Raw genomic sequence first — 25055 nt, forward strand, 5'->3', positions numbered from 1 at the left:
AAGAAGGTGGACTCCAGAAAGTCAAATAACCCCATTAAAAAATGGGGCTCAGAACTGAACAAAGAATTCTCACCTGAGGAATACCGAATGGCAGAGAAACACCTGAAAAAATGTTCAACATCCTTAATCATCAGGGAAATGCAAATCAAAACAACCCTGAGATTCCACCTCACACCAGTCAGAATGGCTAAGATCAAAAATTCAGGTGACAGCAGTTGCTGGCGAGGATGTGGAGAAAGAGGAACACTCCTCCATTGTTGGTGGGATTGCAAGCTTGTACAACCACTCTGGAAATCAGTCTGGCGGTTCCTCAGAAAATTGGACATAGTACTACCGGAGGATCCAGCAATACCTCTCCTGGGCATATATCCAGAAGATGTCCCAACCAGTAAAAAGGACACATGTTCCACTATGTTCATAGCAGCCCTATTTATAATAGCCAGAAGCTGGAAAGAACCCAGATGTCCCTCAACAGAGGAATGGATACAGAAATTATGGTACATTTACACAATGGAGTACTACTCAGCTATTAAAAAGAATGAATTTATGAAATTCCTAGCCAAATGGATGGACCTGGAGGGCATCATCTTGAGTGAAGTAACACAATCACAAAAGAACTCACACAATATGTATTCATTGATAAGTGGATATTAGCCCAAAACTTAGGATACCCAAGATTTAAGATACAATTTGCTAAACGCATGAAACTCAAGAAGAATGAAGACCAAAGTGTGGACACTGTGCACCTTCTTAGAATTGGGAACAAAACACCCAGGGAAGGAATTACAGAGACAAAGTTCGTAGCGGTGATGAAAGGATTGACCATTTAGAGACTGCCGTATCCAAGGATCCATCCCATAATCAACTTCTAAACGCTGACACCATTGCATACACTAGCAAGATTTTGCTGAAAGGACCCAAATATAGCTGTCTCTTGTGAGACGATGCTGGGGCCTAGCAAACACAGGAGTGGATGTTCACAGTCAGCTATTGGATGTATCACAGGGCTCCCAATGGAGAAGCTAGAGAAAGTACCCAAGGAGCTAAAGGGATCTGCAACCCTATTGTTGGAACAACATGATGTACTAACCAGAACCCCGGAGCTCTTGTCTCTAGCTGCATATGTATCGAAAGATGGCCTAGTCAGCCATCAATGGAAAGAGAGGCCCATTGGACTTGCAAACTTTATATGCCCCAATATAGGGGAATGCCAGGGCCAAAAGAATGGGAATGGGTGGGTAGGGAAGTGGGGGGCGCTATGGGGGACTTTTGGGATAGCATTGGAAACGTAATTGAGGAAAATATGTAATAAAAATATTAAAAAAAAAATAAAAAATAAAAAAAAGTTTAAAAAAAAAAAAAGAAAAAAGAAAATAACACCAAGAGCTGACAGGATTGCATGAAATTAAAAGGCTTCTTTGCAGCAAAGAAAATAATAAACAAAGTGAAGGGAGAGAGCCTACAGATCAGAAAAACATTTTCACCAGCCTTTCTTCTGGTCATGAATTAATATCTGGAACTCCAAAAATTAAATACAGAAGAAAAATACTCAAATAAATAAGTAGGCAACTGAGCTGAAAAGAGGAAATTTGAAATATCAACAAAATGCCTTATAGTGTACTAGTAAGATTATAGAAAGAAACTGTATGTGTATTGTATATGTACAATAGATAGGTGCATAATAACATATTATAGAACTATTACTTCCAAAACACCAAAAGTAGACAAAACCATAAAAAGGAATGGGCAAGTTATGGCATACTCATTATATTCCAATGCTACATGGCTGTGAAAGTTAATAGTTCATGACTACCTGCATCGAAGTGTATGAACCTCGAAACTCTAGTAATGAGCAAATGAGTCAGAAGAACACATAAAACGAGCCTCCATTTGACAAGGCAAGGAGGTATCAAATAGAAAATCCAGACCTAGATTCCAGAATATATGAGATTTAATTCATTGTGATGTTTGTTGTTCAATTCTATAGATGGGGAATGGGTTGATTGATAGTCACAGCCAAAAATTTGTCTTCAAAAGTATTATTTCATCCCTAAGTTATACTGTCGCATCAGCCCTCAACCACCAAGAACGACACGACCACCAGTTCTTCTAACAGCAGTTTATTCAGCAAGCTTCAGTCTTCATCTCTCCCCCCCCCCCCCCCCCCCGTCTTCATCTCTCTCTCTCCCGAACCCCGGGCCTCTCACTCTTTTTTTTTTTTTTTTTTTTTTTGGTTTTTCGAGACAGGGTTTCTCTGTATAGCCCTGGCTGTCCTGGAACTCACTTTGTAGACCAGGCTGGCCTCAAACTCAGAAATCCGCCTGCCTCTGCCTCCCAAGTGCTGGGATTAAAGGCGTGCGCCACCACAGCCCCGCCCTCTCACTCTTATATAATCTCAGGTCCCATCCACTCACGGCAGGCCACGTCACCTCACCAGGCACCGGCTTCAGCCAATCAGGGTGGCAGGGGCACATCTCCACCAAATATGGACTTGTTTACACCACCAGCTCTGCATCCGGCAGGCATCAGGGAGGTTACAGCCTCCTACATTATACCACAGCTAAAAACAAATTATAGCTGGCCATAACTTTCCAGGTTTGTTTGAAACTGATCCATGTGTTCGCCCAATCTAGGAGAGCTAAATAACTTATAAGATGCATTTATTTGATGCTATTGGAGGGCAAGCAAGGAGAAGAGTAGAAGCAAACTCTGAGAAAGAACAAGCACCTCGTGCTTCACACAGCTTTACCCAGAGGGGGCCAGCAGAGAAAAATGCTGGGAACTGAAAATCTGAGAAGGTGGCCAAAGAGCAACCAAACTTATGGAGCTGGGAAACAACAGCATTGCATATCTTCTCAATAGGGCAGAGTCCCAGAAACCCTTCAAGACTTCCTATGGAGACCAGCACCAACCTCGAGGATAAGAATGAACCAACAGAGTAAGCATAGCACCAAGACACGTCAGTTCCTGCCATGTTTAGAGTAGTCTGTGTTTAGCAAAAGTATCTCATCCAAGACAAGATGATGTCGCTGGCTTCCCCAAACAGTGTTTTGTAGTCAATCAAAAGTGAACAATATAATGCTTAGCAGAAAACCAACAGAACAAAACAAACAAGTCAGGCAATTCTGATCCTGGAGAGATTAAATAGGATGTGGGGTGACTGATTTGCATAGCCAAGGTCAAGATAAAATGGAGATTCTTTTTAAAAAAGAACAGGAACGATGTGAAAAACTCTGATGAAAATCACAGACCCGAGAATTCAGTACTGAGTTCAGAATATGTTGAGTTACACAGAGCTATAGGAAGATATGTAGACTGCAACAGAGCACAAAGGGGTGAGAAAAGAAGGAAACTGTGTGGGATGTGGAACAGTCAAAACCTTTAGCATGGTGGTGGCTGGGCTCTCACGCAAGAGAGAGAGGTAAGGGATGCAGTAAATATTTAACGATTTCATGTCTAAGGAGTCAACAAAACAGAACTTCAAAAATTATTAAAATGTGTGGGGCGGGGAGGAGGTGTGGGATGTGGAGCAGAGGGAGGGTGGAAGGGGGGTGCGGGGAATGGAATATGGAGTGTAAAAAATAAATTAAAAATTAAATTAAATTTTAAAAATATGATCACACTCCAAACAGAAGAATTAAAAAGCTACAAGCAGAGACATATTATACAAACATTTTTTTATAATGAAGATGGATTCTTAAGAACAAACAGGGGAGAAGGCAGGATAATTATTTTAAAAGAAAACCAGTCAGATTTAAAGCTGAATTCTCAACATCAAATGGAAGTCTGACTATAACAAGATGTCCTTAAACATCTGAAAGGTGAGTAGAACACTATGGATTGATCACCTAAATTATCAATTGAGAATTCCAATGAAAATAAATGTTTGGGCATGTATGTGAGCTTGTTTCCAGAAAGGTTTAACTAGGTAACGCAGACCCACACTAAAGGTGGGCTATGCTATTCCATGGGGTCCAAGAGATGAAGTGAGCTGAACACCAGCTCTCCTCTGTCACACCTTTCCCTGCTCTCATGAACCAAAACTAAGAGCACAGCAAACAACTTCTTCCCTTGGATTGTTCTGTCCAGGATTTGGTTGAAACAATAATTTTAAAAAGGACTAATATAATAACTAAAGGGTAAAAGCAGTAAGTCTATTATCAAGTGAGGAATTATACCTTGCTCACTATCTGATATAAAAATGAAGGATGAACATTAGCAAGATATAAAATACATAACATCATTTCAAGAACTGTTTGGAACACTACACCACCCATTACACCCATTATATATCTTTGCATGTATATACACACAGCATTAATGATGTGGATCCACAGTATGTGGATCACTGAGCAAGTGTCAACAAATTTAAAAGAATTTAACTTTATTCAGAAAAATTCTATGACATTGATGGAGTTAGTTTGGGGGAAAGGGGAAAAAGAAATGTTCATAGTCTTGGAAAGCAACTGTTTTGTTGTTTTAGTTTTGGGGTTGGGTTTTTGGGGATTTGGGGGGACTCGTTTTGGTTTTAGTTTTTGTTATGAATCATGGTTTATATTAGTTTAGTTTTGATTGGTGTGATAAAACACCATGGGCCAAAAGCAATTCAGGGAGAAAAGGGTGTGCTTGGATTATAAGTCCTAATTACAATTCATCAGAAAGAGAAGTCTGGACTCAAGGCAGGAACCTGAAAACAGGAACTGAGGCAAAGTCCAAGGTGGCTGGCTCCCAGAGGCTTGCTCAGCTTGTTTTCTTACATGCCCTAGGCCTACCTGCCCAGGAATGGCACTATCCAAAGGGAGCTGGGTCCTTCCAAAACAATCATTAATCAAGAAAATGTCCCCATGGACATGTCTAAAGGCTAATCTGATTAGGGCATTGTGGGCCATGATAGGCAGCCTATTTTGGTTGAACAAGGCTTGCTCCAGTTACCCAGTAGAAAACTCTACAAGGGACAGAAAAGCGAGCCATGTTCCCAGAGTCAGGTACCTGACACCACAGAGCCCCCAACTCCATAATTCTGTAACTATAAGTCATGCAGACAATGTCCCAAGCTTCTGGCATTCTGGCTAGACTCCACCCCACAGTTACCTGACTATAGCCAGGTATGCTCCTCCCCACAGTTACCTGATAGCCCAGTCCAGTATAAAAGGAGCTGCTTGGCCCCTCCTCACTTTCGCCTTTCTTACTCTCTAGCCCTCCTTCTCTCTCTCCCTTCCCCCATCTCTCCACATGGCCATGGCCGGTGGTCTCCCTCTTTCTACCTTCTCTCTTTCTTTCTGCCTTTCTACAATAAAGCTCTAAAACCACACACTGTCTTTGCTCATCAAGGCCCACCATGCTTGAAAGATGGGATAGGCTTTCCCCTAAAGAGTCACGTATATGCAATAGTGTCTGGTTTGGTGGTTGTATATGGGAGGAGGATCAACAATATGAACTAACCAGTACCCTCCAGAACTGTGTCTCTAGTTGCATATGTAGCAGAGGATGACCTAGTCGGCCATAAATGGGAGTAGAGGACCTTGGTCTTGCGAAGATCATATGCCCCAGTACATGGAAATGCAGGGGCCATGAAGCAAGAGTGGGTGGGTTGGGGAGCAGGGTTGGGGAGGGTATAGGGGACTTTAGGGATAGCATTTGAAATGTAAATGAAAAAAATATCTAATTAAAAAAAAACAGAAAAACAAAGTCTTTCTTATTGAAAATAAATGTTTACACACATACACACACACACAAAGTCGCATCTAACCTCCCACCGAAAGGCCTTCCTGCGCTCCAGCCATAGACCGAACCAAGGAATCTCGCCCACATGGGAACCACACAGCGCCCCCCTCTCCCACTGCCCTCTCCTCCCTTCAGCTCTGAAGCTTACCGAGCCCCCCCCCCCACACACACCAGGGCACCCATTCTGTTCTCAGCTCTTCCGAGGTGTCCAGCGGTGTCTGGGATACCTGAGATTGAGAACCTGGTACCTAAGGACTGCCCCTTGTCCATCCCCCATGGGCTGAGTCAGTAGCTTCCTACAGCCAGACACCCACTCGGGGCCACCTGGAAAGCATGTAGCAGTACTTCGGTGTTTGCCCACCCGGAGCACCGGACCAGATGAGGGTTTTGTCCCACTCCCTCTTTCCCCCATGCCCTCTGCCCCGCAGGGCATCTTCTCATTTGAGGTCTCCTCTTTCCAAATAACTCTAGCTTATGTCAAGTTGACAAAAACCTAACTAGCACATAGTTTAAGAGAGAAATGTAAATTTAAAATTTGAAAGTGAATGATAATGAAAATAAAACATGGAATCATCCTGAAAAGTTGGGGAAAGAAGATCCAAAAATTTCCAAAGGGAAGAAACAAAAAGAAATGCATTTGTCCTTTATACAACCAGAACCTTTATACCTAGCATCATTCTCAAATAAAAGGAAGCAGAGCTCCTACACATGTGGATAATTTCAGATCTGGAGTATCTCTTAGTGCTAAAGGGAAAAATTAATGTTAAAAGACAAACATTATGGGACTGTCTTAGTTAGGGTTTTATTGCTGTAAAAAAAAATAACATCATCATGGCAATTTTTATAAAGGACAGCACTTAACTGGGGCTGGCTTACAGTTCAGAGGTTTAGTCCATTATCATCAAGGCAGGCATGCAGGCAGGCATGAAGCTGAAGAAGGAGCTGAGAGTTCTACATCTTGTTTAGCAGGCAGTAGGAAGAGACAGACACTGGGTCTAGCTTGAGCATTTGAAACCTCAAAGCCCACCCCCAGTGACACACTTCCTCCACAAGGCCACACCTCCTAATAGTACTATTCTCTATGACCCTCATTCAAACCACTATAGGGACAAGAGTATAAGATGAAAGATCTTCTAACAGCCCAATTTAGAATTATCTAAGTCACAATATAGCCCTAGGTTATACCCTAAAATGTCACGTAAATGTCTATGAGTTCATACTGACATAAGAGAGATGAGAGAGAGAGAGAGAGAGAGAGAGAGAGAGAGAGAGAGAGAGAGAGAGAGAGAGAGAGAGAGACTGCTGTGTAGAAGAAGTTAGTTTAGTAATTTATGTGAATAATCTCCTCAGAGAGGAGCATAACTTCTACCATTGTGTGTAAGCCTGATGAAGGAAAAGTCTCATCAAGACGACATCAGCCTGGAGACCAAGATTTGTTTACACCATTACAGTTGTCATGCAAATAGTAAGCACCCTTGATGGCATGTGGTGAGATCATAACACTGTTTAAAAGATTGTAAGAGAATATCATGAAAAATTTGTGATAGTAAATCTGAAATCTTCCGATTAAATATTGATGAAAGTCAATAAGAAAAGATTTACCTCATAGAAAATGTAATTCTCAAGATAATAGAGATCAATAAACATATAACATTTGATTTACTTGCAGAGAGATGAATAATGCAACCACCACAAGATAATATCATCCTATTCATCAAAATAGCTACAATGAAAACATGGTGAAAATTCAAGTCTGAGCACCCTGATAGCACTCCTAAAAGTATGAAGGGATAGACCACTTAGCAAAAACAGGGCTTTACTAAAAATCTATCTGTTTCCTGTGAACTGTTGGCTTCTCTCTCAAGTTTATATCCTGCTGGAAGAATAATGCACAAGAATGTCCACGACTCCATGGAGTCATGGATTAGGAGCCCAAACATCCACCAACAGCCTAACAGAAGGAGCCACTGGGTGGAATATCGAGTAGCAGGGACAGGAAACAGGCTGCTCTACAACAGATAGAGAAAACATGAGCAAGAGAAACTATATTAAAGAGAAGAATGGTAGTGGTCAGTGGTTGGAGGTGGAGGAGTAGAAAAGACATTGGCAAAGGTAACAGGAGATGTTTAGACAGGAGAAAGACTAGTGAGCTCTGCAGTGACTGTTAAGTCATGATGTATCCTTGGATTTGCTAAGAAAGTTGATCTACAGTGCCATTGAGAAAGAGGAAAAGGCATCTATGTTGATTACGTTAAGTGTAGTAATCACATCGCAATGTATACAACTCTCATTACACTGTATAAGTTATGAGTGTACAATTTAGTCAACTTTTTTCAGTAGAGAAGCAAATAAAGTGGGGTTTAAAAGAAAGCCTATTAGCCATCACGGTGGCACATAACTGTAAACCCCATACTTGGGAGACAGACTACTGGTAGTCAGTGGCTAGCCAGGTTTACATATGAAAACCTTGTAAATAAATAATATACAAATTAGCTTATATCAAGGTGTGCAACCACCAAGTCTAACTACTGTGTTTGGCTTTAGGAGTTACTGAGGAGGTGGAAGGTGGAGGAGGCAATTACCATGGACAGCACAGTAGCCTCTAATCACCAGGGACTTCAGTGGAGCAGTCAGGAGTGGCAGGATTCCTTCTGAGTAGCCAGTTGGTGAAGACTCAGCTTGACTCTTTTCTTTCTATGATCCTTTAGTAATACACTTTGGCTGTGCACATTATACTTTAATTTTTAAGTTTATTAAAAAAAAAAGCTCTAGCTGAATTAATATTTCAATGTAAAAGTCAAACACAGAAGAGGGAACCTGGAAGACTATAAGCCATGTAACTACCCCATAAGAAAGAGTTTAATTATATGTGAACATCCAGAGTCACAATATTAAAAGTAGATATGATTGATTACAGTATGGTCTAACGCTTTCTTATGAACTTTCCTATTAAAATACCTGTATATTGCATGATGTCTCTCATGCAAAAGGCAAAGATCACACGATTCAGACAACAATAAAATCAGAAGCAACAAACACAGGAAGTTTCTAAGATTCTCCAGCAATCAGAAAACTGAAAATAATTACTTTAGACTTCTCATCAGAGTGAAATGTTTAAGTGATTTAAAAAACCTAATGTTGCTGTAGGACGTGAGGGGTATTAATCTGCTTCAGCACAATGGTGATCTCTCTAAGTATACATCCATCACACTGTTTATCTTACCAATCTCCACTATTCAAAGGCCCTCAGTAAAGCTGGAGCAAAACATTAGTGGCACAAATGAAGTGAGATTGTGTTTACATATAGACATTTCAGCTGTGCTGGTGGGAATGTGTGAACATCTATCTATTAAATGGGTACATTCCTTTGTCCCAGCAATTTCACTGACAAGGAGTTATCCTGGAGAGATGAATTATCCTATGTAAGGGAATTCACAGCTGGATTCATTGTGGCAAAGAGCCACAATGGGTCCTGAAAACAAAATTAAAGCACACACATAAAGATAAATACCAAATTGCCCTTAAAAAGAATAATTACTAATATGTTACCTATCTTAGAAAGACTTCTAGGAGATATATTGAAACGCAGAAAAATGTATTTTTCTAAAACACAGAAAAATGTACACATTATCCTTGTATATTTACAGGGCCTCTTCACTCATGAGATGAGCTATACACATGGAACAAATTTAAAATATTGTCATCACTTTACCTCAAGGAAGTAAGAAAGGGAGGCCTGGAGACCCAAAGGAACAAAGGGAAATAACTGCCTCGGGAAAAAGAAAAACAAACAAACAACCTACATCCCATAATGAATGGGAGACAGTCGGTCGTGTTTGCTAAATTATTTATCAGCATAATATTTATCCTCAAAAGTATGCTTGGCCCACTTTAGGCATACCAAATGTTTTTATTTAAGATTTAAATTATATAAAAATTAAGGAAAAGCAGTTAGATAGAGGCTGAGCTGTTCAGAGCCCTTGCTGCTCTTTCAGAGTTCCCAGCACCCAGTTACAGGCTGAGAGCTGCCTGTATCTTCAGGTCCAGGGTATCGAGTTCTCTCTCTTCTGGCCTTCATAGGCACCCGCACATATACACATAAATACAAAACAGTTTTACAATAGAGATGGCTAAATGAAATTCATACAGTTCCAAAGACCACTAGGTGTCAGCAACATCCCCCCAGAATTATAGACTTGTTCTTAACTATGGGAAAGCTGCCACTTTTATCCACAAGCCCGACCAAAGCATGTGTAGCTCATACATTTTCAAAACTATGTCTAGATTATCAGGAGATGAATTAACTCTCTAAAGACAGACTGGAGGTCTTATTAATAGGCAAGGCATCAACATGGCTTTAATACATTCCCCATTTACTGAGATACCTACATTCTTTTATCATTATTTTGCTCATGAAGCAGTCTTGCAGTCTTTTAAAAGGTATCCATGCTTAATATTCAGTAAATCAAGATGCATTTATCTCATATATTGCGTGTAAAATATGGAGACAAATTGAAACAATCACATTTATTGAGTTTTTTTTTTTCATGGCATAAGAGAACACAAAGCCAATCAAATGAAATACAAGAAATAAAGCAATACAAACTCATACACAGCTGCGCATCAGCTATCACCAGACTTACTATCTCAAAGTTAAACAGGGAAGCAAGACAACCACCAAGCAGCTAAAACTGCTGTTACAAGCCTTCCTCAGAAGCTCATATTTTATTCATTACCAAGTCTCTTCATATTACTATGAGAAGAGAGCTAATGAATCTTCAGAGGTTTATCAGTCACCCACTTTGGCCCATTTACTACCTCAAAGATTCGGATTCAGAAGTTCATGGATCCTGGATCTTGTGAATGGGCAGAATGGAGTTGGCGTGTATCACAGAATGTTCACACCCTCAGTGAGGGGGGTAACAACTGTCTGGGGCTTGACCTATTGACTAAAGCCCCTGTACCCATGGGACTTGGGTTTGTCAGAATTTGGCTGAGTCTGGTAGTTGGGTTTCTCAAACAATGATCCACAGTATCAGGTGCAAATACTCCAGAAAATAAGGCAAAAATCTGAATCATTTATGACCCAGACTTGTAGAGTGGCATAACATTACTCCTACCCACTATACCTTTGGTCAAAGCAGTCATGAGCCTCCCCATGTCCAAGAGGATGGAAACAGTATTCTAGCTTTTGATGGCTAGTTGACAGGTCACACTGCGTAAGAATAAATAAGGTGGGTAAGACTGAAAAATCCTTGGAAAATGCAACCTGCCTGATGAACAGAAGGCTGCATCCTTTATAGACAGACCTTATTGCACTCAGTCCTAAGGGTTTCCAAGGCCTCATTTCAGTCTGACACTAGGATAAAGCCTTGGTTTTCATCACTTAACTCAAGTCTACTCCAGCATGCTGACACATTATTTGTAATCCCAGCATTCAGGAGGTAGAGGCAGGAGGATCAACATTTTGTGACCAGCCTGGTCCACACTGGGGCCCAAATAAGTTTGAAGTGTACAGATAAGACCCTGGCCCAAAACTAACTAAATAAGTAAACTGATTAATTAAAATCATTTAGAATAAAAAATAAGTCAGGTCCAGGTGTGTATTGTATTCCATGATGTTACCTCAAGTCCATTTCTTCTGAGGACCTACAAAACAAAGTAGCGGGTTAGCCTCACAACCATTCAAGAGTTCTGCAAAAAGCACAATGTAACTCCTACAGACATTCACATTGTAAAAACAGACACATATGCCCATTCCTGGATTAAACCTTAGTCTACTCCCTGGGCTCTTGGCTCCTCTTACTACTTAAGTTATTGGTTCCAAACCCCCACACCATCCTTCTTGTACCACTTCCATCTGAGCAGAGTGCTCCACCTGTATCATCAGAGGCTTTTTAAAATCAGATTTATGAACTTTGTCACAATTTATTTCAAAGCTTTGTGAATTTCCTGCAGATCGATTATCAGTCCATTCGAAGCTCACACACATGCAGTGCTCTCAAGTCCTGCTTTGTTTTTGCTGTAGTCTATTTCTTAAGAGGTAGGCGGTACCCTTCCGCTCATCAACAAAGAGCTCTATAAGAAAGCCAAGGTGTCTCTCCTCCAAATGAGTCAGAGGCTGAGGCAGAAAGGACTGGAGTTTGAGGTCTGGCAGGGTAACATTGAGAATGAGATACTTTGTCACAAACAAACAAGCAACAATAACAAAAATACTGTGAAAAGCCACCTAAGAGATTTCTAAGGTCTTAAAGTTTGGTAAAACACAGAGAACTCCCATCTTTACTTCAAGATCACTTTCTACCAGCAACATGGAACTCATACATGAAGACTTAGGGTAAATTTTAAAAGCTAGAAATAAAAGTAATTCTACTTTTATCCCAGAAAAATTATGAATCTCAAATCGAAGGCTTTGTAAGTAAATAAACACTAGGCTTCATTTTCTCACCCTGCATTTTAACATAAAAATATACTACTTATAATTCACCACTCAGAAATCACTTTAACCTTGCTGTCTAATTCATTTGTCTACTTTCAGTTTTCCATTTTATGATGGTAGTAATTTTTGCTAAGTTTCTTTCACAACGTACACTCAAGGTACCTACCCTGCTTTTAGCCCTTTCTGACAACCTCCTTGAGACTTGTCAACCCCACCACTACCACCACAAGGCTTTTCAAGTTTCTGCCCACTGTTCAATGAAAACTCAGATCAACATTTCATCGCTGTTACCCAAACCTGCTTAGTTATAATTTCCACATAAAATCTTCTTCCAAAACATAATGGGCAAAAATGATAATAAAATTATGTTTACACCTTCAGCAAAGCAGACATTTAGACAGTGCATAGGCAGTGTGGCTTTTTTTTTTTTTAAGGCTCTGCAATGTCTGAGCCTCATCTAGGGATACCAAAATAGTCATAAGCTCCGTGTGTGTGTGTGTGTGTGTGTGTGTGTGTGTGTGCTAAAGCAGTGCCTTACACACTCCCTCTTCATGTGGAATGTGTTATCTGCAGCCTGACAAACTCAGAACAGTTCAGACATTAATCAAGTTCCCAGTGAACAAGAAAGATGTGCGTACTCTTGTGTGAAGCAGCTCACAAGTCTTACATCATCACTGAAGGCAAAGTGGGACAGGAGATAGTTCTATAATTACTTCTGAAAACTAAAATCCTCCATACCTATTTATCCTGAAAAACTGCCCTAGGAGACAAGAGTTTTACTGTCGATGGGCTTGCAGCACTTAGACCCATTTTTGCTTCCTATCAAATCCACATCAGAATATTGACAAAATCAAAGGTGAATAAACAAAATCCAAACGAAGAACACTGAACAGCAATGGAAATAACAACAGATTCACTGGTGTCTGTTCTGGTTGTTTGATGTGGAGATGCTGCGGGATGACTTGGAGGTAGGGACATTCTCACTGACAGGCAATCAAAAAGCTTCTTCCACCCCATCCGAAGTTTTCTTTTAAAAGTAAAATGAGTTAATGGAGTTAAAAACAGAATTTATCAATATTCTATATGAAAATACATTAGAACAATGGCTCCAGTCCACCATAAATGCCTAACTAACTATATCTCCTTTACTCAGTAAGACAGTGGTTCTCAAATGACCCTTTCAGAGGGTCACCTAAAGCCATCTGACATGTACACTATGATCATGACAGTAGGAAAACTATAGTTTTGTGTGTGTGTGTGTGTGTGTGTGTGTGTGTGTGTGTGTACTGTCTATCAGATTCTCTCTCCCCCTTACCCTGGTCTTGGAATGCCCCTCCTCCAACCACTAAGACCCTGAGTCTGAAATTTTTCACTGTACACCCAAGATAAAATATTTTTCCTCTAAGCTCCTAAACTTTGTCTTCTGTTCCTAGTCTATCTGTCCCGGCAGGTCTCAAGTCAACTACAGATTACTCCAGCAACTCCCAGCTCCAGTTGTTCCATTGGAATCTGCATTTTAGGGAGCTCTTAAGTGACTAGCCCCAGGTGGTCCAGACTCACAGATTGATCCCCAGGTATGGCAGTCTCTAGATAGTCCATCCTTTCGTCTCAGCTCCAAACTCCTTCCATGGGTGTTTTGTTCTCTGTAACTCCTTCCATGGGTGTTTTGTTCCCAATTCTAAGAAGGGGCAAAGTGTCCACACTTGGGTTTTCATTCTTCTTGAGTTTCATGTGTTTTGCAAATTGTATCTTGTATCTTGGGTATTCTAAGTTTCTAGGCTAATTTCCACTTATCAGTGAGTACATATCATGTGAGTTCCTTTGTGATTGGGTTACCTCACTCAGGATGATGCTCTCCAGGTCCATCCATTTGTCTAGGAAATTCATAAATTCATTCTTTTTAATAGCTGAGTAGTAATGAAGGAGATACTTAAAGTCATTCTGTCCTAGAGGAAGACATAATGTAACAGCCTAACAGCAGGGACCTGTTCCTGCAGAAGTATGGTAGCAAAATTAAACTCTTTTTTTTGGTGTTTTGTTTTGTTTTGTTTTGTTTTGTTTTGTTTTGTTTTGTTTTGTTTTGTTTTGAGACAGGGTTTCTCTGTGTAGCACTGGCTATCCCGGACCCCACTCTGTCCACCGGGCTTCCCTCAAACTCACAGAAATCTGCCTGCCTCTGCCTCCAGAGTGCAGAAATTAAAGGCACCTGGATAGACCTGTTTGTGGTCATTGTTTTTGTTTTGTTTGAAAACTACAACCACAGGAAGTACATACATTTGTAATGTGCAAATCTTGTTTCTTACATTTGTCTCAATACTACAGTTTTTCCTCGAATGACCTTCAACATTTGGGTTTAATTTGAGGGTGTATAATTTAATGTTTGGTTTATCTAATGACTCACTTTGTCTGAGAGCACCAGGGGATGAAGAGGAAGCACAAAAGTCAGTTGATGAGAAAAACTGATGGGGAAAAAAATCCAAAGAAGATTAAAATACATGCAACTGAAAGGTCAAGGGAGGGTGTCAAATGCAAATCAACATGTGTGGTTATTTTTTAAGTCTTCCTGAATCTCTCAGTAGCAAATAGATGGCCCTGATTAAACTAAATGGGTCACAAAACACATCAGTTCATGAAAGTGGCAAAAAGACTTGGGGAAGAAAGGGGTGGTGTTGATAAGGATAAGGGGACTACTCAGATGTTTCTGGATGCTTTCCTCCATTAAGCACTTTGATGTGGCACCTGGTGGCACAGGCCTGTAATCTCAGCTATTTGGGAAGCTGAGGCAGGAGGAATATCGGTTCAATATGGGCCTGACAATTTACGGAGACATTGACTCAAAATAAGAAAGAAAAGATCAAGTTCACTATCAGGCTGTACATTTTACATGGGTCGGCCCCCACACAGAGACATTCCTATGTGGCATCTGTGCAAGTAAATCCAAATAGCAATTCTTGCTTAGTGTTGAAAAGTCGAATTTGACATGAATACAAACCTTGTGCTTCAATATTGCTCTTAATACTTAAGACTTCATGTGCTTCATGTGCTTTTAGCTGTGTGGCACTTTGTTGGCCAATAGTTGGCCTCTTTAGTTAATCATTGATAATTTCTCAGCTGAGCTGACCAGCACTGAGTATCCCAGCAAAGCAAAGGTTTGCCAGTAGTGGATCTGGTATCTCGTTAATCACACACCTGTGATTAACTGATTCTTCAGTCCCAGCTAACTAGAAACATTGACTCTTAATTCAAAATAGCAAATGGCCCCCATAGAGTCTTTAAGTTTCCCTCTGAAACTTCACAAACCACTTCTCCATCACCTGGATTTCTCTCAATACTCTTTTCTTCCCAATTACCACAGAAAAGCTCTTTAAGCTTTAAATGCCCAATGGCTTTTCTTGCCCAAAGTTCCAAAATCCTTCCACGATCCTCCTAAACAAAACATACTGTCAGGTCGATAACTTTATTTTTTCCAAAACCTACTTTTATGTTCTTAAATGTTTTAACCTCCTTTCTACCCTACCACCTACCAGAAGTAGTGGGAAAGAAAGGTTATGTGGAAGTAGGCCTGTTTAGAAATGGTTCTTTGGAGCAACTCCCATCTGTGTTATCAGGAAATCAGCACTTTAGTTCACAGGTCTGCACAGCAGCTCGATCTACTCGAAAACATTTCATGGCTACACCAGCAGTCCTCTTCAGTAGTCGGGATAGCAGCAGCAGTGGTGGCATGACCTAGCAGGAACAGCCAGGCCTCAGCTGAATTGGCAAAAGTTAACAGGAGGACCAAGGCCAACAAGAATTCCAGGACTTGTCTGCTGTGCCTCTCTCAGTGAAGCAAAGATCAGCGAAGCCGTGACACCAAGAAGTATGGCATAGGTAGCTCTACCAGCAAGCCCCAGGCTCCTCCAGCAGCCTGTTGAGTCCTATATACACTCCCTCCAAACATCACGTGTCCTCCACAGGTCTTGCTCACAACTTGTCTTGCCTCAGCACGTGAGTCTGACTTAACAAACCTCCATGTGAGGCTCTTTTAGCTAACATCACTTTGCCAATCAGTCTGAATCCGTGGAAGGAGCAAGAAGCCACAGCGCACCACCAGTTTTTTGATGCATTCAAAGAATCCTTCATCATATGTCCTTTCCTTACTTGCTTTAGCAGAACATCTTTTCACCTGTGTCTGCTTCAGCTAAATGCTCCATCACATATCTGCTTTAGCAAAACATCCTTTCACTTGTGTTTGCTTCAGGATGTGTTTGCCCCAGCAAACACCATCCAACACAACTGACTTTCCAAAGAACACTTAAGTTTCCACCTCAGAGGTCTGTCACAATACCTCCCATTCCCCATAGCAGTTTCTGACCTAGTTAATGTTATTGTTGCTGTGATGAAACACTATAGCCAAAAGAACTTGGGGAGGAAAGAATTTATAAGGTTTATACTTCCTCATCCCTATTAATCATCAAAGGAAGTCAAGACAGAAACTCAAACAGGGCAGAAACCTGGAGGCAGTTTTTATGTCTAATGGCTTAAGAGAAACTACACTTCAGTAAGTTTGTCCAATAAATTTTAACTGACTTAGCAATATGCTAGAAATACCCTCAAAAGGTACCTGGATATATAACTGGTCTGTTACAAAATAATGTGTACATTGGAAAATTGACTCTTTAAAAAGAGCCAAAGAGCTAGCTAACCATTTGACCTGAACTCCTACAACCTCAGAAGTTTTATGAAAACCCTGATAGCATTTATAAATTGCCATGCAAGTGAATACACATGTAGTTGTAGAAATAGCTACTTTTACTGAAATCTAATAAATCTGACATTCAGAAATGGTAAAGATGGCCAAACAGCCCAAACTATCCTTGTTTGGTGGTTGGTTGATTGGTTGGTTGGTTTGTCTGTTTGTTTAGACAGGGTTTTTCTATGCAGTTCCTGCTAGCCTGGACCTCACAATAGAGCTGGGTCTAGCCTCAGGTGACTCTCTTTCCTCTGCAATCCCTGTTAAGAGATTGTAGCCACAATACATTATACCTATCTTTACTCAGATTCCCTAGTAAGAATTTTTCTGTTATATGGTATGTTCATTCTGAAGTTTTAGTCTGTTAAAAACAAAGAATCAAAAATTGAAACTCCTTTCAAAATAGCGACTTACTTTTCAAGTGTTCTGTAATTTTTTCATTAGCACGCACTGCTCTTGAGTCCATTGTGTTATGCTTTTCCTGGAATCCTTCAGTTGATAGGTTTTCAAAACTGTTTCCAAAGCAGCCTGTGTTGTTCTCTAAAGGATCAGGTGTTCCCGCAGACATAGATGCTACACATAGCTCCAAATGAGCTGTACTTTGGGAGTTAAGTTTCCCACTAACGATTTCTCTTCTCAGTTTTAACTTTCCAGAGTGTAATTTTTTAGTAGCATGGCATTTCCTTAAGAGGTGCCTAGCGACCTTTCTCCTCTTCATAGGTTTCTTCCTCTGTGGCTTTTGTTTGTTAGTGCTGTAATTAACATTTTCTTTTTTGTGACAATATTTGTCCAACAGTGAACAGATGGTTTGGCTCTGTGGTTTACGCCAGGCTTTCGAACATCCAGTAGCAGTAATTCCATCAGGATGAGCTGAATCCTTAGGATGCACGACAAGACCAGAGGCCACCAGCATAGCTGCTACACTGTCATTCTCAGGAATGACATCCACTTCCAATACTGTTCCAGAACTATACTCCCTAAACTGAAAAACTAATCCTGGCTTGCTTAGGAAATCTTGAAAAAGCTGTCTGACTTCCTCATCCCACAGTTTCCCTATAGCAGGCAAGACACCATAGAGGTGACATAGATAGCTCAGCCTTGGCAAGTTCATCATTTTCTGAGGTACAGATTTAAGATTCATTGCTTCTGAATAAGGTACATGAACAAAAAGTCCATAGTCAATCAAAATGAGCTGTAAAGCTTGATCCAAAACTTGGGAAATTTCTGCTCTGCTCTACTGATCGTCCAGCTCAATTTTGAACAAGCAGCTAGAACCAGGAATCACGAGCTCTGGAGGCAATTCTCACAAAGGCTCTGGTATGTCTGAAAGCAAGGTCAAGAGGCACTTCATTCTATCAAAGAAATCCTCCAATTGCACACAGAAGTCTGAGGGGTCACGGACAGCAGTGGCAATGCCAGAATATCGTTTACCATTTTGGCGTGGTGCCCAAACAAATGTCTGGATTGCACATGATGACAAAAGTGTTTGGGGCTCCAGACCAAAAACAGTAGCTGAAGATGGCTGTTTTCTCTGTTCTTCCACCTGAGATGTAGTTACGTTTAAATACCCACAAAGCAACATGCCATCTACCAAAATGTCCACTTCCCAAGTGTAGGCTAAATACTTCAGAGAAGGGACATTCATTTCCAAGTGAGCAAATAAACACACAGTGAACTCAAGGGTAGAATGTGTCAACCAAATCCATTTACAAGGTACTCCTTGTCTTGGACTACTCATGATCTCACGACTCGGTACTCTGGCATCATTTATGGGCACTACTGCACGCTGTCCGTAATCTACAAAAGCCAGTACTTTCTCATCCATCCACTGCTCCACTGTTTTGGGCTGGTACCACATTAAATTTCTTTTAGATGCCGCTAAGACTTTTAACTCCTTTTCAATATCATCCATTGATAACAAAGAGGAATTTTTATCTTCTGTAGTAATTAATAATGCTAAATCAGATGTTTTCTGATTTTTTGGTAACATCACACGAAATCCCCCAGTCTCCAAAATGTAAATCCTTTCGTTTTTTTCAAGCTTCCCGAGTCTTAACAGTTCAGAAGGAACTTCACCTAGCTGTTGGGAGAATGGGTGAAAGGCCATGGAACCTCCTCCACACGGATCTGCTCTTCCTGTCTCCTCCTTGTTGGCTTCAAGGGTACTAACTCTGTGAGTGATGACCCGAGGCATCTGCAACACTGTCTTCTGTCCTTTAGGATATGGTGACCACCTCAGCAATTTCTTGATGACACATTTATCACCACAAGTTATATTTACTTCCCACTTTTGATCATGTGTCTTCCAAAGTTCACAAAAAACTGGTCCATTGATTACTCCTGAGGGAAAATAATCTGCAATTTTGCTTTTGCATATTTCGATAGGCCCATCCCATCGTATCCTGTGAAGAAAAGAACCAATTGCCAGCTGGGGGATAGTTAAGAGTTCCCTGTTAAGAGAATAAACTTTAGATCCATTTACTATGGCACTATTACCATGATCAAAAACTTCCACTTCAAAGGACCCTTCTTCAGGCAACACATCCTTAGTAACATCTCTGGACATGACATGGTCATTAGCATATTCTACCTGATCTCTCACCGGAGGGCTCAGACAGTTCCAATTTTTCTGGCTATCTGTCTTTTCATTTAAAACATCAGTGAGTCCCATTGCTTTGTTTCCAGTCCTAGTACGTACCATATGAAAATTGGCTTGATTATGGATAGTGGGTACAGACCCCTTAAGCTGGGTACTCAAGTCAACGTGGGGTTGAGAAATTTTTGTGATCAGAGGTCTAATAAGGACTTGAAGGCTTTGAGAAGCTGATTGATTTAAATCTTTGGTAAATAATTTTGATACCCTCTCTCCTGAGTTGGGGCCCATGTCACTGTCTCCAGGAATGTGTGCAGACCCAGAAGCAAATTTTATATTTTTAATTCTATCCTTCGAGGACTTCTCCACTTTGCTTTTTGGCATGGGTTCAACTTTACAACAAACTGATGATTTCAAACTCCTGCTGTATATGCTTTGGGGATGCATCAATCGATCTGTTTTGTTTGCAGAATGTGTTACTAGGCTAGTTTTATTTATTACATTGTGGCAATGGTTGCTTTCTGTGTTTTCTTTTAAAGCAGCAGCAGATACCTGATTTAACCTCTGATTCTTTCCCACACACCAGGCTTGTTTAGAATGTTTTTCTCCATAAACATTAAGTAGCAATTTTATTGTCTGATTTATATGTTGATACCCATCATATAAGTCTATACCAAGCTGCCCATCTGATTCCCTAGACAGTATTACAGCTTTTAATGGTTTCCCTAAGAAATTGTCTTCAAACCATCTATTGATTTCTCCTGGAATATCAGTATCTCTAAGGTCTGACAGAAAACACTGAATCGCTTGCATAGGCGTAAACAGCAGCTCCGGAAACTGGTCAGAAATGGCACACAGCTTATTTTCTTCTACCAATTGCTCATTCCCATAGTCCACAAAATAAACGCAAGTGTCAGATGACGACACTGTTGGCTTCACCAAAGCTCTATATGACAGCCCATCCTCTATGTACTTAGTGATGCACAATCTCATTCTGTTCCAGTCATATCTTGAACACATTTTTAGGTTAGTCATCTCTGTGATTCTTGTCTGCAGCATCTCTAAATCCTTGCTGTTTCTACAAAGCTGGCAATAGAACCTTTTGGGACTATATACATGAGATATATATACATCTTCTTCACTTCCAATCTTTACATCAAAGGAAGAGTAATAGTAACTATAAAGACTAATTGAAAATGGGAGTGGCCTGGATAATACGCTGTGGTGGGTGGAGCCACGGCGAAGGAGAAATTCATTTGCACTGGTAAATGGTGATTGTAAATCTACTAAATTACATAAGCATCTAGGGTGTATGAGAACTAAGGCATACACTATACAGGTAAGTAAGCCTCCACATGAAGATATGAAATTTACAAAGTCTCTGGATGCTTCTGCTGTCCAGTCTAATAATTTATAGGTAATGGGCTCAACTAAATAGTTGAGACAGCATCTGAAAGCCTGGGCTTCTAAGGCAAGAAAATGTGGGTTGATAGCACAAAGGTCTTTAATGAACACTCGCTCTTGATTGCCATAGTCAACAAATATTAATTCAACTTCTTGTTCTGATACTTGAGTTAAGATGGCAGCCCTGTACCACTTCCCGTCTCTGGAATGCTTAGCAACACAAGCTACCTTCCCAGTCTGATATGGCTCTGGGTACATGCTATAATAATCTTGAAGTTGTTCCATCAGTAGCTTTAAGTCTTCTGACTTACACTGAAGCTGACATGAAAAGTCACCAGGGCCATGACAGTAGGAGCAGTTGACTTCAAGAAGCTTTCCTGGTTTGAACACATATTCCTTATAAGATTGTGATGAGTTGGGTTCAAAATCCAAGTTGAAGGAAACTTTTAAATCCAGGAACCTGCCCAAAGATGAGGTTTTTTCTTTCAGCTTATTGGAATGATACTTTTCAGGCTTAGGTCTTTTGATAGGGACAGAGGTCACAACACTGTTCTCATGAAGTGTATTTAGCTTTAACACTACACAGTCTCTTACAGATTTGTGGAAACCTGATGCTACCTCTGTAGGTTCTGCATACCCAGCTTGTAGCATCAGAGAGACAGCATCAGTGTTCTCAGGAGCTTCAACATTCTGAATATTCACCATGTACTTGTTGTCTCTTTTTGCTATAACTTGAAGCAAAATTGCTTTGTTCAAAATGATTTTTTTAAAATAATCTATTGCTGCATTTATCCACACATCTGTCACTGGAGCTATATGTGCCAGGGAACAGTGCATGGCTAAGGGAGGCAACTCACAGAATTCTGGAAGCAAAATTTTTACATCAAAAAATGGTATAGAGTCAGTACTTCCATAGTCCAGGAGGTAGACATTAATCTGATGGCCGTTCACGTCCGTGACGATGGCTCGGTAGAAACATCTATCCTTGCTGTATCTGGCACAACATAGTAATCCAGATCCAGGGTGCCTCAGAGTTACTTCATTATTTTCAGGTGCATTATAAAACTTATTTATAGTTCTCATTAACTCTTGAAATTTTCTCTGGTATTTATTAATGCGTACCCAGAAATTGGATGGGTTCAGTACATTCACTACAAATGCTATGTAGGTAGATCCAGCCTCCATTTTTACAGTTTTAATAGGAAAAGCTGCTTTTAAGTCATCCTTTTCATTAAGTCCACCCACTGACTGCTCAACGTCAGCCACAACACTGTCTGTCCCATAAGTGCCCACATCATTTAAGGCACTGGAAATGTCAGACTCAGATGTGGGACAACGTGTGTCTGTGTCCCATGTCCTCAGCAGACACTTAGAATTAGCTGCAGATTTTTGAGACTGTAAAGTCACATAATACAGACGTTCATCCTCACTGAACCAGTCAATGTAGGCATGCACTACATGTCCCAAAAGGGCTTGCTTAAATATAGTCAGTTGCTGTTTCCTTTCTTCTTGGTCTGGACTGTGTAAATATGTCAGAGAGCATGGAAACGAGAATGACGGTGCAAAGATAAAATCCTGCTTCAGTTTCTTCACGTGGACGGAAGGTACAGACTCACTGCCACCATAATCCATGAACCAAATTTTCACTTGATTATCTGGCAAGACCTGCTGGAGAATTCCTCTTTGCCACCTCCCGTTTGTCCCTTTAGCAACGCACAGGACTCCAAAATTGTCACATGTGGTTTCTTGACTGACTGTGTTGTAATGCAAATTCATACGCTCTGCCAGGTCTTCTAGCTCTGGAATCTGCTTAAGTAATTGACAATAAAATTTACTGGGGCTCAGTGCAGATGACACTTTGATACTGTCCAAACTTCCCACTGGTACAGATGGCTGGAAATTATCTAGGACACATTGAATGTCAAGGAAAGTGCTCTTGCTACTTGATGGCAACTCGAGACTTTTATGTTGCAGTAAGTCTGGCATTGGCTGAGGTATTTCATTTAATATTTCCACAACAAGACGAAATGTATCCCTGTCAATAAATTTCCCTAATTGTAATTCAAGGACCCCAGATATAACTTTGGGTGCCTCAAGAAGAATCATTTGAAGAGGCAAAATAGTTTGCATATTGCCTTTCACCTGCATTCCTACCAGTGACTTGAAATAATTCAAAGCTTTGGGAGACCATTTCTCTCCAACTGGGAGTATGTTGGCAAAAATGCCAAATATGACTCTGGGTGGGAGCTCAAATAACTTTTTGCAAGCAGAGGCTACTCGAGTACTATTGATTGTCAGTTCATCTCCCCGATCAATGAGCAACACCGTATAGACTTCATTCTTCTTTTCCAGGACTCTTCCTCTCTGCCATTCTCCAGTCCCTCTTTCCTCCACCAGGCAAAACTCGTCAATGCCCACATTATTCTTCACTTTGGGGACATACTGTATTTCCCTCTGCAATATGTGATAGTCAAACTGACACTCATTATTATTTTTGCCTTGAAATTTCACAAGAATATCCTTAGGAAGACACTCAATATGCAAAACTGTCAGATCTGCATGTAAAAGTGTTGGCAATAAAGATGTAGAATCCATTTACTACAACAAAAAAGCAAGTAAGTACAAATTAGTTTCTGGATAGATGGCTATCAATATCACATAAACTTCATCATACATAAATTTGGTAAGTAAATATCAAACATCAAGATAATTCTATATCTGTTTTTACATTATTTGGAAGTAGGGGTGAGACATAACTGGAACTCAGAGGACAGCCCATGGGAGTCAGTCTCTCCTGCTACTCTATAGGCTCTGGACATCAAACTAAGGTCATCAGGCTTGATGACATGTATCCTTATTCACTGAGCCATCTCACCAGCCCTCGTGTTTTATTTTGTTTGGTTTTGTTTTGTTTATTATATCAAACATGTTGCAAAAACCTGTATGAGCTAGGCAAAATGTTGATATAAATAAGATGTTGCTGATGTAACGCTGTCCTTTACACATTAGAAAATTTCACTAAAATGACAAGACAGGAATGTGTAGATCATTATTGGAACACACAGAGGTAATCCTTACTTCTCAGAGAACTTAACATAGGTCTACTAGATAGTAGAGGAAAAAATAAACCAGATTCACTAGTGACCTAATATCCTGGAGAAAAGCAACCTTCCTAAAGGGCTTCTAATAGCCAACAATTCAAAAGGACAAGAGAAGAAAACAAGGGCAAATGGAAGTCAGAGAGGAGACGAAGTGTGCACTCTTTCTCTTGTGTTAACTTGTGACACTTAGACTCTACCAGTATGCAGTCCCAAGGTTATTCATTGATTGGGGGAAAATAAGCTGAGGTCTACATGCCACTAAGGTAGGATGATCCTGAAAAGGCACTGAAGTCTGGGAATACCTAACCCTGGCAGGCCCAGCCACAAATAGAAAAGTCTTTGCCCGTGAGAGATAACTTTGCTTCTGTTTTGACCTCCAGATTTAAAGGATTCTAAAAATCATAAAGTTCATGAGCAAAATGTTCAACGTGCTCTCAGTGTTGTAGTTTGAATTTGAAGTGCACTCCAAAGTGGTGGGTGTGTCAAATATTATTATAATATGAATATTATGGCTTGGTCCTCAACTGGTAGGTCTAGTCGATGGATACCCCATTCTTTGAGCAGCATGCCACCTTTACTTAATATTTTAAAAAAGACCCAGCAGAACTCCTTTGACAAATGTAAATATTGCGCATAGTTTTAGCCAACCCAAGCCCAAGAATATTGTATAAACAGGTTCTTGAAACACTAGATCATTTTTATTCCTGCAGACAATCCAAGTGCTCTTACAGACTTGTTTCATGCCACTGAAGAAAAATAATTTAAGCCTGACTTACCCCTGGCTCTCACCTAAAGCCAGTAACACCCCAAAATAGATTGCTGAAGAATTACACTCCGACCCTAAGAAGTCAGACAAAATCTTCACAGTGGACAGACATACTGTTGCATATACTTTATCTGAAGAAAAAGTTATTTAAGTTGAATACATGAGGATTCATGGGCAATAGCTAATGGTTTCCAGGGGGCAGCAAGGATCCATAGGAGACAGTCTGAGAGATATATTACACAGGGCTGTGAAAAAGTGGTTTGCAGATGAATTCTCAAAAAAATGACACTCAACAA

General features: G+C 40.4%; 1 protein-coding gene across 12 annotated transcripts in view; it reads right to left on the minus strand.

Annotated features, from left to right (window-relative positions):
• Tdrd15 (tudor domain containing 15) overlaps positions 1-25055 on the minus strand; it is a 369751-nt gene that overhangs the window by 283461 nt on the left and 61235 nt on the right. For 2 of the 12 annotated variants that reach the window (XR_015045176.1, XR_015045174.1), the window contains exon 3: positions 10237-11373. The exons of 9 other annotated variants lie outside the window; for them this stretch is intronic. Coding sequence is in view for 1 of the 3 variants with exons in the window: in XM_085830190.1 (XP_085686316.1) it covers positions 18199-23487 (5289 nt within the window). In the remaining 2 variants the exon portion in view is untranslated. One more of the 12 variants, XM_085830190.1, reaches the window with a different exon arrangement.

Source organism: Mus caroli, unplaced genomic scaffold (genome assembly GCF_978045245.1).
Source record: "Mus caroli unplaced genomic scaffold, Mus_caroli_1 scaffold_14, whole genome shotgun sequence".
In the NCBI taxonomy this organism is placed as follows: Eukaryota; Metazoa; Chordata; class Mammalia; order Rodentia; family Muridae; genus Mus; species Mus caroli.